At 35.3% G+C, this 13859-nt stretch overlaps 1 protein-coding gene across 1 annotated transcript; it reads right to left on the bottom strand.

Annotated features, from left to right (window-relative positions):
* Positions 1–2729: 2729 nt before the first annotated feature.
* On the bottom strand, positions 2730–4391 carry GK2 (glycerol kinase 2). Its single transcript, XM_047092235.1, has one exon. The coding sequence runs from the start codon at positions 4389–4391 to the stop codon at positions 2730–2732; it is 1662 nt and encodes a 553-aa protein (XP_046948191.1).
* Between the last annotated feature and the right edge of the window lie 9468 nt (positions 4392–13859).

The following is a 13859-nucleotide window of genomic DNA, read 5'->3' on the forward strand; positions in this document are numbered from 1 at the left end:
TACTTTGTCATGATGTCTTATTTCTTTTATATATTGTTGGAATAATTTTGCTAAATTTTTGCATCTATATTTACAAACGGTATTGATCTGCAGTTGCTTTTTTCTTGTAATGTCTTTGTCTAGTGTTGGAATCAGAGTAATGCTGTAATCCTGTCCTCATAAAATGAGTTTGGAAATGTCCCTTCCTTTTTCAGTTTTCTGGAACAGTTTATTAGAATGGGCATTATTTCTCCATTGTTGAAGCCATTTGGGCTTGGAGTGTTCTTTGGGGGTGGGGAGTAAACTAGAATCTCAATTTATTTGATATAGGACCAATTCAAGTTTTCTATTTTTTTCTTGCATTTTGTTAGTTTGTATTTTTCAAAATATTTGCTTATTTCATCTATGTTGCCAAATTTATTGGCATAAAGTTTTCATAGTACTCCTTTATTATCATTTTAATATATTTATGATCTATGGTGATATCACTTTCTTTCCTGTTATTGGTAATTATTGTCATCTTTCTCTTTTTTCTATTCAATCTGGCTAAAAGTTTATTATTTTGTTGATATCCTAAAATAACCAACTTTTGGTTATATTGAGTTTTGCTATTTTCTATACCATTGATTATTGCTCTCAACTCTTTTTTCTCCTACCTACTTTGTATATAATTTACATTTTATTTCCAGTTTCTTTAGAAGCTGAGATTATTGATTTTAAACCTTTTCTCTCTTCTAATATAGGCTTTTAGTCCTATAAATTTCTCCCTAAGTACTGCTCCAGTAATAACTCATAAAATTTGATATGTTGTATTTTTATTTTCATTGTGTTCCAAATATTTTCTGTTTTCCCTCCTTATCTTAGGGTTTATTGAAAAGTTTATTATTTAGTTTCAAAATATTTGGGGATTTTCTAGAACTCTTTTTTTATTGATTTATGATTCCATTGTGCTCAGACAACATTTTTGTATAAAGTTCTTTAAATTCATGAAGTCTTGGCTAATGTCCTCAGTGAGGTCTATTTTGGTAAATGTTTCATACGAACTTGAAAAGAGTATATATATTCTATTATTGGGTAGTATTTTCTATTAATGTTAATTCAGTTGTTTGATAGTATTGTTCAAATCTTCTATATCTTATTAAATGTCTACTTGTTCTATCAAACATTGAGGAGACAATGTTGTGCTTGTAGATTTGCTTTTTCTTTCGTTTCTATCAGAATTTGCTTCATGTATTTTGAAGCTCTATTAGGTGCATAAATATTTAGGATTGTTATGTTTCCTTGGTGAATTCACCCCTCTATCATTGCAAATGACCTTGTTTATCACTGGTAACATTATTTGCTCTGAAATTTACTTTCGGATTTTAATATAGCCACTTTGACTTTCTTTTTATTATTATTAGCAGGATATTTTTGTATCCTTTTTCTTTTTAACTATTTTCTTTTTATATCTAAAATGTGTTTCTTGGAAGCAGTATGTTTTTGAGTCTTTATCTAATATGATAATCTTTCTTTGTAATTAAGGGAATTAGACTATTTATATTAATATGCTTATTGATATAGTTACACTTAAATATATTTCTTTGCTATTTTTGCTTTCTTTTACATATGCTTAAAAATCCATATTATAATATTATTTTTATTTGAACAGTCAATTCTTTTTTTCTATATAAAAATAACGTTTATTGTAGTATTCCACAGTGTTTGCTCCCAGCATATATCCAGTTAAGGTAATTAAATAAAAGGGGAAGATGTAAGAAATATAGTTGAAATCATAAGATATTTCTCAGTGTGTCAACATAAAATATGCATTTAAGTTTCAAATACTGTCTCTTTAAGAAAGAGTTTTCCCTGGTAATAATCTGTAAAATCACCGCCCAAATATACAAATGTTTATATTGAAATATTTATGTACCTAATGGAACACTTAAGACTACTACCCTTCTTATAAGCTTATTTTATAAATGGGTTACTCTACATGAAGTATATGAGAATGTATGTTATACATACTAAATAAATAAAATGGAGAGTTTTTTTTTTTAGTGGGAAAGTCTTTTTACTTGTAAGATCTACACAGAAAATCATGTAATTAGTGGGACAATGTAAAATGTCTGAAGAATTTTAATTTGGCAAATATTTTCCAGGACAACATCTAAGCTACAAGAATACTAAAAGTCTATTGTAAAAACCTATGTTCCCATTAAACATTCAGAAAGATACTATGGTCTCCCTAATATATATATATATATATATATATATATATATATATGAAAGAGGACTTGGGGTGTTTACTAAAAACAACAATAACAACAACAGGAAGCCCCTCAGTTTTAGCAAGCTACTTACACCTCTTAATCAAGTGTGTGTAGCACAGAGAACCAAATATTTGTCCCTAAGTGTTAGAAAATATTTGACAAAATATTCTACAGACAGAATCTGAATATCCTATATCTTAGAGGGCATGGAGCAGGATTTTATGACAATAGAGGGGGTTAATCCCTAGAGTAGCTGGCCCAACCTTAATGGTTGATGTTAAAAAACACACCACATTTTCTAGTGGGTTTTTTTTCTACTGTAGTTTATTCATTTCAAGCCACAGGCCTACTTTTACAGTTCCCTATAAGTTATGTAGCAACTGGTTTACAAATAAAATCAGAGTCTGTAACAGTGTCATCATATTAAGAGACAGAATTGCTGGATCCTTTCATAATATAAAAAGCCCACATCTTGGGAATCCATGGTTGGTATTATTATGGTATACCTGAAATGTATCTTGCTCCAATTAGCATTACCATGCTACTCACTATAAAAAAGCCCAAGGGCAAACTAGAGAAGATAGTAGGATCACTACTTTCAGGAGTCTGAGTTGTAACCCAACCCATTGACTTCATCACAGCTTTCTTCCATGTAGAATAACGAATTTCACATTCTGTGGCCTTGATCTGTGGTTCAAACCGTTCCATAATGACAACTGACAAATCCTCGGGTTTAAGACTCCAAACGCCCACCCCTTCTGCAGCTCCTGCTGCCATGGCAGCTCCCAGTGCGGTTGTTTCGGGCATAGGGGGCTTTATTACTGGAATATGCAGAATGTCTGCTTGTAGTTGCATAAGAACTTTATTGTTGGTCATTTTTCCATCTACCTGCAAATGACGGAGGGGAATTCCACAGTCATGGTTCATGGCATCCAAAATCTCTCGGGTTTGGAAACAAACAGATTCTAGTGCAGCAAAAGCAATATGACTTTTATTGATAAACTGAGTGAGACCACAGATTATTCCTCTTGCAGTGGGCTCCCAATAAGGTGCATATAACCCTGAAAAAGCTGGGACAAAGTAACAGCCATAAGAGGTACCTACATCTCTAGCAAGTACTTCAATTTCTTCTGAGGTGTTTATAATTCCAATATTGTCTCTTAACCAGCGAATAACAGCGCCAGCTATAGCAACAGAACCTTCCAGTGCATAACATGCTGGCTTGTCTCTGCCTAGTTGATAAGCCACTGTGGTCAGAAGGCCATGTTCAGAAAACACACACTTATGACCGGTATTACACAGTAAGAAACAGCCTGTTCCATACGTGTTTTTGGCTTGTCCTTCTTGGAAGCACATTTGTCCTACCAATGCAGCAGACTGGTCCCCCAAGCACCCAGATATTGGCACCCCTTCCAAGGTCCCAGCTTTCATTAGGCCATAGATCTCAGAAGAACTCCATACATTTGGAAGAATGTCCATTGGAATTTCAAAAAAGTCACAAAGCTCTTTATCCCATTCTAAAGAATGGATGTTGAAAAGCATTGTCCTACTTGCATTTGTTACATCTGTACAATGGACACCACCATATACTCCTCCTGTCAAACTCCAGATAAGCCATGAATCAATGGTACCAAAAAGAGCTCTACCTTCTTCAACAGCCTTTTGAACTTTCCTCACATTGTCGAGAATCCAACGAAGTTTCACTGCACTGAAGTAAGTGCTAAGTGGAAGGCCTGTCTTGGACTTGACAAAGTTATTATTTTCTGGAATTTTCTTCCTAAGATTTTCAACAGTAGACTGGGTTCTTAGATCAAGCCACACCACAGCATTGTAGAGCGGCTCTCCAGTTAACTTGTCCCAGATTACTGTGGTTTCCCTCTGATTGCTGACACCAATAGCTTTTATGTTGGATATATCAATGTTCAGTTTATCAAGTTTCTCACATGTTCTCTCTATACACTCATAGACAGACTGAAGGATTTCCTTAGGGTCTTGTTCTACCCATCCTTCTTTTGGAAACTCTTGTGTTAATTCCACTTGATGGCAACCAAGTAGATCCGCTGTTTTTGAATTGAAAACCAGAAAGCGAGTGGAATTAGTTCCCTGCACCACTGCCCCCACCAAGGGCCCCACAGCTGCTTTCTTCGGGGCTGCCATGAAATCAGTCGGTCAGCCGTTTCCCGAGTGATTAAAGTGTTCCAGGGGGAGGGGCACGCAATACATTAGGAACGTCAAGAGCGTCAGGAGCGTCAGGAACCTGTGCGCAGGGGTTGCCTGTGCTCAACCGGAAGCTATGGGGTAACCCTTGACCTTTAACTGGCTATCTGCTCACCCCACCTCTCTGGCCTAGACCCTGCCCTCAGCCACTCAATTATCTTTTAAGGAGATTTAAGCTACAAAAAGATCATGTATTTACCTACATAATTACTGTTACCAGTGCTTTTCATTTCATTCTGTGGATTCATGTTTGTGTTACCATTTCCTTTCCGCCTATAAGAGTTCCCTCAACATTTCTTCCAGTGTGGGTCTGCTGGAAATAAATTCTTCCAACTTTACAATGTCTGAGAAGTATTTCATCCTAATATTTAAATTTTTTTTTTGCATATAGAATTCTATTTTTAATTTTTTTTTTTTTAATTTGAGGACCTTGAAACTATTCTCTACCACCTTATCTGTTGTGTTGTTTCAGTTGTGAACTTTGCTACCTCCGTATTTTTAAGATGTCTGTTTTCTTTCACTGCCTTTGGTTTTTCTTTAAATCAATAGTTTTTATCAGTTTTATGATGATGTTATATGGTATAGCTTTCTTCTTATTTCTTGTGCCTGGGGCACACTGGGGCTACCTGGGTCTGTTGGTTTATAGATCTTATCAAATTTGGAAAACCTTGGGCTATTATTTCTACAAATATGTTTTATTTTCTCTCTCTTCTCTGCTTTAGGGACTTTAATTACACCTATCAGAGTTGTCCCACAGCTCATTATTGTTACCTTCTCTATGGTTCATTTTAGATAGTTTCTATTGCTATGTCTTCAAGTTTACTACTCTTTTCTTCTCCAGTATCTAATGTGCTGTTAATTAATCCTCTGTATTTTTCACCTATACATTGTAATTCTCAATCCCAGAAGTTCAATCAGAGTTTTTAAAAATATTTACTTAAGTTTTTGAATATATGGAATAGTCGGGATAACTTTTAATTATATTTTCTGCTAAATCTAACATCACTGTCAGTTCTTGTTCAATTTTGACTAATTTATCTTCTTATTATGATTAGTATTTCCCTGCTTCTTTACATGCCTAGTAATTTTTTTATTACGGGCCAAACATTATGAATTTTAGCTGGTTGAATTGCTGGATATTTTTGTGTTTCTATAAACCTTGAGCTTCATTTTGGGATGCAGCTAAATTAGTTGGAAACAATTTGATTTCTTTGCTGTCTTTCTTTTCGGATTTGCTGCTGGAACAAGGACAGTGCTCAGTCTGGGCTAATTATACTCTTTTACTGTGATGAAAACCCTCAGTATAGGCTACTCAAGGCCCATGAAAATGAGGTTTTAATGGCTGGTGGGAATAGTTCCTGTTCCCAATCCTGGGTAAACACTGCTTATCTTTACTGGACACTGGTTTCTTTTCTTTTCTTTTTTATGTTTATTTTTGAGAGAGAGAGAGAGAGAGAGAGAGAGAGAGACTGCACATGAGTGGGGGAGGGGCAGAGAGAGCAGGGTAAAGAGGATCCAAGGTAGTCTCTGTGCTGAGAGCAGATAGCCCGATGCAGGGCTTGCACTCATGAACTGAGAGATTATGACCTCAGCCTAAGTTAGACACTTAGCTGACTGAGCCACCCAGGTGCCCCTACTGGACACTGTTAATCTTTAATCTTTTCATGTGCATTTTTCCCCAGACTCAAATAGTTTCCTCATACACATGGATTGATCAATATGGAACTGAATTCTTAGGGGGTTCTCCAGAGTTCTCTTCTTGTACAACTCTTATTTTCAATACCACGTCTTGTACTCTCTAGATGGCTTCATCTGTCTGGGTGCTTAGCTCTGTCTCCTCACTACAGGGCTTTTACTGGGCTCTACCTGGGTTTCCCCTTCCAGTGCTTTGGCCTCAGAAATCTCTCAAGGAAATAAGCTGAGGAAGTCATAGTGCCCATGCCACTCGTTTCTTGCCACTTAGGGATCACTACCCTTCGTTGGGTAGTGCGTAGGGATCCTTTTTAAAAGGACAAAATATATGAAATAGTTCACAGAATTCTGTGACTTCATCTTAGTCACAATAGAAGTCTGCCGGATAGAAGTTTAAATTTTCAGATTGATTGGAAAACTAGTGAATAAATATACTCACTTATTTAAATTTATTAAATATCCACTCAATAAATGACAATTTTCTATATTAGGACATAGACTATGCTTTTGAGTTATCTCAAAGACAAAGCTTATTTATTTTTAATGAAACCAACAGAACAAGATAGAAAATAACATAAAAATCACCAACAATATTGTTGTTTTACTATTTTAACTAGATCACATTTTCCATTCAAGTAAACCTTTCAACGAGTTTTTGGAAGTCAGAAAAGCAAAATTAGCTACCAGACTTAATTTGAATAGTAGGCAATTGAAATCGTCAGAAGATGGTACATATTTTCCTGATCATGTCTTTGTTTTGATTTTAAAATTCTACCAGAGATTTTTCTAAGCAAAACATTTAAAGGCAACACTTACCAGTATGCCAGTTACCATACTAAGTTTAAATTTGCTTGAAAAAGATTGTTTTTAAGTTTTTAATGTTTTTTTTTCTTCCCAAGTATTTGGCAGTAGTAAACATTATGTGTATAGATTAATCTACACAATAGAAAGATTTGACCCAAGGTTTTTTCTCTACATCCCCTATCCCCTGCCACTCCAATATCTATAGACAAACATTCCCAATCCCAGTAGTTTTTAAGTTTAGGAATGCTTTAAGCATTTTGTCTTTAATCCAATTAACTCATTTAGAAAGACATCAGTTTCTGTTTATAAAAACAACTGCACATTAGTTTATGTATTAGTTTCACTTTATTGGCTACTAAATTGTAGCCACTAAATAAATAATAAGCTCCTCAAGTTAGTTTAGAATGAAAAGTTGACCAGATTGATTTAACTTTCTTAGAGTAATTGCAAGCTATCGATGGATTTAACCAAGCTGACTGAAAATGCTTTATTTTTTTAACTAAGAAGCTTAAACTAACTCCACTAGTTTTCATTTCAAGAAAAATTAAGAACATATACCTTTTGTTTGTTAGTCTGTAATACTTCCCCATGTTCTCAAATAAGCACCTCTGAAATACAGTGGCACCATCTCATTTATGAAGACATTCAACTTTACAAGGTAATTGTTATTTCACTGTATTATATCCCATACAAATGCAGATGCTTTAATGGTGGACATACTGTTCAGAATAGTCCCACCAAAATCAGGCATTTCTTTTAAAAGTTTTTAAGTATAGGATTGTTAAAATTAGAGTTGTTAAACAAATTGACTTTCTATTATTATTTGCTTACCTTTCAAGCTACTCTTCTGGAGCGCAATTACTACCTAATATAAAATCTTTTCAGTGATGACCATACTGTAAAGTTTAAAATGTATTTGTTCGTTCAGTAATTTGACAAACGTTTTGAGAGGTTGCTGTATGTGGATTCTATTTTAGGCAACAATATAGCAATGCATAAAACATTCTTCCTGCCCTTATTACAACATCTAACTTAAGAACAGTCTGAACTAAATTTACTCATCTATATTGACGTATCTTCCTTTATATATCATGTTTTAAAAACCCATTCATTTAATTATTATTTTTCCGTTGTCAAGCCCATTAAATTATAAGTTAAATGAGGGCAAATATCTTGGTTGTTTTATTCAATCTTGTATCTTCAGTACTTAGAATAGTGCTTGAGCTGAAGCAGAAACTCAAAAAGTATTTGTTGAATGGGATAATGAATGCCACTGTATGTGCCTCTTTATTATCATAAAGTCAAGATCATTTTAATTTTGATTGCTGGATGGGCTATTGGTTATTCATTTTACAATATAATATAATGAGATTGATGAATAGATAAAGGGATGGATAAATGAGAAAATATATGATAAAGGAGTCCAGTAAAATATTAATTTAGAATCTATGTGGTAGATTTGATGGTGTCAGTGATAAAGTTCTTTCAACTTTTCTGTATGCGAATTTTTATACCAAAATATTGGGTAAATGTAATGCAAATACAAAGGTCGTCAAGCTGCAAAACATAGTTAATAGGCATCTATTTCATGTAGGTTCTTTTGTTTGTTTGGAGAAACAATTAAAAGGAATAAAAGAGTCACTGCCAAGCGTATGTTAATTTGAGAGATTTTGTAATTGAACAATCTAGTTAAAGTTGTTCGTCTCAAGAGAACCATTAATTGTGAATCATTTTTATTAAGATATTTGTGGTTTTATTGTAGGAATTTTCTTCTGTACTTTATAAACTCTGTAAATCCTAGGAAGCCAGCTGCGTCGTTAACTCCTTGGCTTTTAACAATATCTAGCATTCTCTTTTCAACCTATAAAGAGTGAGAATCAGTTCTGAAAGTTTCAATTTCACCAAATTTGGACTTACCTTGGTCTTGAATTTTGAGAGTGTGTGCCCTGATGAATTACATAGTTTGTGGCTAGGAAATTTAACTTTTTTTTTTTGATTGTGTCATAACCAATGCATCATCACAGTTGGTAATCTTCAAAACACTGACGCATTTTTCTACATGCTGTTCCCAAATGTGCTGGACCAGCTGTTGAGAGCCATGCCATCCAATCGCCTGGAAGACCTCTTCTTGGACCACAAATCACCTAACGTAGTATCCCTCTTTGTTCTAATAAAGAATGGAAAAATTAAAGCAAGCTACCGTGGTTTATTACTCATGTTTTCTCTGTTAAGCATGGGCTGTGGGAATCACTGCATCCACATTAGGAGGCCTTGGCATTCTAGGTAAGCACTCATAACAGACAAGCGAATGAGTTTAATATTCACGGCTATGAAAGTGATTTTATGAATGTTTGATTCTTGAAATTTTTTATTGTGTGTGTATGTGTGTGTGTGTGTGTGTGTGTGTGTGTTCTTTGTCATTTTCCCAGTGAAAATTGCCCTGACACTGTTCTCAATGTTAATGTATTCCTGCTTACATTTGACTTTGGAATATGTTACGGCTAATTATCATTACACAGGATGAAAGATCAGAGCCCTGAGTGAGGTGCTTGGGTTTGGGAACAAAGGGAGGCCAATTCAGCATCTTGGCTCTAGGCCCAACAATTGTAATCAAACATCTTGAAACTGGTGGGGTCTTTGCATCCACTTTTTTTTTCTTTTTCTCCCTCACTTTTTGAAAGGGGGTAGGGGAATGGGGTTAAGGGTTTGAAGGGGCTGAAGTTTCCCCTTGAACATGATGTCAATATGTTGGCATGTCTCCTTTTATTAAGATGCCATCCAACTGATAACAAGTCCTGCTGTGTTTTACCAACATAAAAAATTAGACTGGAGACCGAGGAGCGGCAGGTGGCTTTTGGCACCAAGAAATAATCACACTTGATGTGGAAAGTAAAGTAAAAGGAGCCATCTGTTCACTGCAGGAGGACGTGAAAAATCACATTAACATATTGTCACTAACATCATGAAATACACAGTTAATAATAAATTTAGTTATCATGGCAAGTCGCGTTGGATACTTACTCTGAAAATTCAGAATGTGAAAGATGCTCTTTCTTGCCCACCCCCATCTTTTTTTTTTTAGAAAAAAAATACAGACATTAAATCTTTCTGTGTGTGTGTGTGAGAGAGAGAGAGAGAGAGAGAGAGAGAGATAGAGACAGAGATGGGAGGGGAGAGAGAGAGATAGACGGGGTTGGGTGGGGAGGCAAGTGTTTCATTTTAAAGCCTGGCTGCGGTTCATTGTTGCTGACTAAGTGAGCAAAAGAGCCTCTTGTAAAGATAGAATGAATGACTTTTTTGATTCCATCCAGCTATCATCCACCATGTCACTCTATAGCTTCTTACCTGGGTGGAGAAAAAGAGATGTAGTAGAGAAAAAGGTTGTTTCAGTGATGTCCCTTGTGCAAGATCCAGAGCATGCAAACCCTTGTATGAAAGGCATGAGGGTGCAGAGCACAGCGGCAGAGAAGAATCAGACAGTGTGGCCTTTTCTTGAATGTCAGATGGGCACCTGAATCTGCCTTTAGTTAGTGAAGAGTTCCTGCCACACATTTTCCTGGTGGATTTTGTGTGAGATGTTCTCTTCAAGAGAACAAATGTGTGAAAGCAATATGATAAGAATGTTCTCTCGTGCTGTGTGTGTGTGTTTATGTGTGTGTGTGTGTGTGTCCATGTATTATTTATAGACGTCAAAGAAAAAGAAGTTACAGAGGCTGGAGGTCAAACTGAACTTGGAAAAGTGGGAGTTACTGTTGTTAAGTTACTAGAGGTATGTTTACACCCCTTTTACTGTAACAGTGTGGTATCTAGTTTCTTACAGTCATTGCTTACTATCACTGTAAACTTGTGACTTGAACACATTATTTGTATTATTAATATCAAGGTCTCACTCTCATATTTAGAAAATTACAGTTGTCATATAATAGAATCCTTTTAATTTATTTATTTAGTTTGTTTCAAGTTTTTACTTAAATTCTACTTAGTTAACATAGAGTGTACTATTAGCTTCAGGAGTAGAATTTAGTGATTCATCGCTCACATATAACATGCAATGCTCATCACAGGTGCCCTCCTTAACATCCCCCACCCACCTCCCCTCTAGCAACCGTGTTTGTTCTCTATAGTTAAGAGTCTATTTTATGGTTTGCCTCTCTCTCTCTTTTTTTCCTTTCCCCTGTGGTCATATGTTTTGTTTCTTAAATTCCATATATGAGTGAAATCACATGACATTTGTCTTTCTCTGACTGACTTATTTCTCTTAGCATAATACACTTTAGTTCCATCCACAACATGGCAAATGGCAAGATTTCATTCTTTTTAATATCTGAGTAATATTCCATTATATATATATACCACATCTTCCTTATCCATTCATCAGTCGATACAAATTTGGGCTCTTTCCATAATTTGGCTATTGTTGATAATGTCGCTACAAACATGGGGGTGCATGTGCCCCTTTGAATCAGTATTTTTGTATCCTTTGCATAATACCAAGTAGTGCAATGCTGGGTCATAGGGTAGTTATATTTTTAACTTTTTGAGGACCCTCCATACTTTCTTCCAGAGTGGCTGCACCAGTTTTCATTCCCACCAAGAGTGTAAGAGGGTTCCCCTATCTTCACATCCTCATAAACATCTGTTGTTTTGTGTGTTGTTAAATTTAGCCATTCTGACAGGTGTGAGGTGGTATCTCATTGTAGTTTTGATTTGTTTTTCCCTGATGATTAGTGATGTTGAGCATCTTTTCATGTGTCTGGTAGCCATCTATATGCCTTCTTTGGATAAATGTCTATTCATGTTTTCTGTCCATTTCTTATCTGGATTATTTTTTCTTTGGGTGTTGAGCTTGATAAGTTCTTTATAGATTTTGGATACTAACCCTTTATCAGATATGTGATTTGCAAATGTCTTCTCCCATTCCAAAAGTTGCTTTTTAGTCTTGTTGATTGTTTCCTTTACTGAGTAAACCAACCAGTAGCTTTTTCCTGTTTGTGGTTGTTGGTCTATGGCCAGTCATTATTGCATTTGCTAGAGAGCAGAATATATAGATACCTTTTAAAATATCTATATGCAATAATGTAATAACATTAGAACAAGATCAGGATTTTAGTTCCAGCTCTGATTCTCATTAGCTTTACAATCTTTAGCAAGTCAAATTACAGGCCCTTTTTTTGTCAGGGGTAAAATTTAGGTAACCTCTAAAGAAACTTCCCCCTTCTAAAATCTAAAGATTTTTTTAAAAATGTTGCCAATGACACTTGGTGTTTAGGACTGACAACTTTCATTCAGGCAATGACTAGATAGGTTGTGATGGCATTTGGAGAGAGATTCATTTTGTTGGGAGTAAGGGAATGGTGGACTTTTCTTCTGTTACATAATGACATTCTGTCACTAACAATGACTGTTATCATTTATTCCTGACTTAGCTGTAGATTTTACTACCTCACTTCAGTCACAATTGTGTCTCGTGAACAGAAATGTACATTTTTTGTTCTTTAGAAATGTTTCTAGGGGCGCCTGGGTGGCTCAGTCAGTTAAGCTTCCGATTTTTGTCTCAGGTCATGATCTTGTGGCCCATGAGTTTGAGCCCTGCATCAGACTCTGTGCTGACATGTCAGAGCTTGGATCTTGCTTCAGATTCTGTGTCTCCCCCTCTCTCTGCCCCTTCCCTCATTCTCATGCTCTGTTTCTCTCTCTCTCTCTCAAAAATAAACATTAAGAAATGTTTTTTAAAATAATATTAATAAAAGAAATGTTTCTAAAAGTGATACAATTAATATTCTCTCTTGGATGTTCTGGATACAGAATCCACTATCCACTGATGAATAGCCACAGACCTGTTCATGTTCTCCAGTAGTCTTGGATCATGTGCTATTTCACCTTCTTGGATATCCTCCCTTCTCTCCTATCCTATCTCTCTTCCAAGTTAATTTCAACTTATTTTCCCTTTTCAAGGAAATTTTTCCTGATCCTTTAACCTTAGTTAAATCTCTTTGCTGTACTCTCCTACTGTAGTTTGTACTTCCCCTTTTCTAACTGTCATTGCACTTGAATTAGTCGCTCAGTATATGGCATCTCTGATGGACTATAAACCTCATGAAGGCAGCCCCCTGCCTCTCTGTCATGGTCGCCACTAATGCCAGGCATAGAAAGCCATTTAATAAATACCATTTTATTGATTTATACCAACTTTCAGGTTTTATCAGGTTTCAGGGAAAATAGAATGTGTCTTTGGTACTGGCATCACCCTACAGTCATCCTGAAAGTCTTAGGTGAACTTTTGGGGACTGTTCCAGAGGTTAGCATTTCTATTGGAAGCACAGATAGAACTGAACACTATTTTAGGATTGGAATGTTTAAGGGATATGTAGCATGTATATCAAAACAGTTCATGGCTCTTCCAAGGCTCTTCGTTTCATTTTTATAATAGCCTGAAAATATATTATCAAAAGATGAACAATGTACTCGGTAAATCCTTAGCTGGTCCTGGAACTCATCCAATAGTCTGAATCTATTAAAACATTTTAAGTCATACCTGGAGAAAGTATCCATCAGTAGACCAGAGTTCATAATTTTACCAAATTTTATTCAGCTTGGGGGAAACATATAAGTTTAATTCTGCAGAGATAAAAACTGGCAGAGAAATATGTTTTCTAATATCAAGTAGGAACTATATATCTCTTCGTGTGTTACTTTGCTATCACGTTTAGAATGAAATGAATTGGCCCAGTGATTAAGTATGATTTGAAATGATGAAATGAGTTATCGGTATCCTCCCAAAAGTTATTGTCAGAACAGTTATGTAGAGTATTATATATATTACACTGAAATATACATGCTTAACTCATTGAATATTTAGTATTTTAATACATATTTATTCACAAATGTTTATTAATAATAAATAATCCCGAT

This window comes from Lynx rufus, unplaced genomic scaffold (genome assembly GCF_022079265.1).
Source record: "Lynx rufus isolate CCGP_SWC_20201006 ecotype Redwood Valley unplaced genomic scaffold, mLynRuf1.p SCAF_3, whole genome shotgun sequence".
Lineage (NCBI taxonomy): Eukaryota > Metazoa > Chordata > Mammalia > Carnivora > Felidae > Lynx > Lynx rufus.

Bases quoted from the DNA above. Each gene is read 5' to 3' on its own strand.
- GK2 (XM_047092235.1), bottom strand. From the start codon at position 4,391: ATGGCAGCCCCGAAGAAAGCAGCTGTGGGGCCCTTGGTGGGGGCAGTG.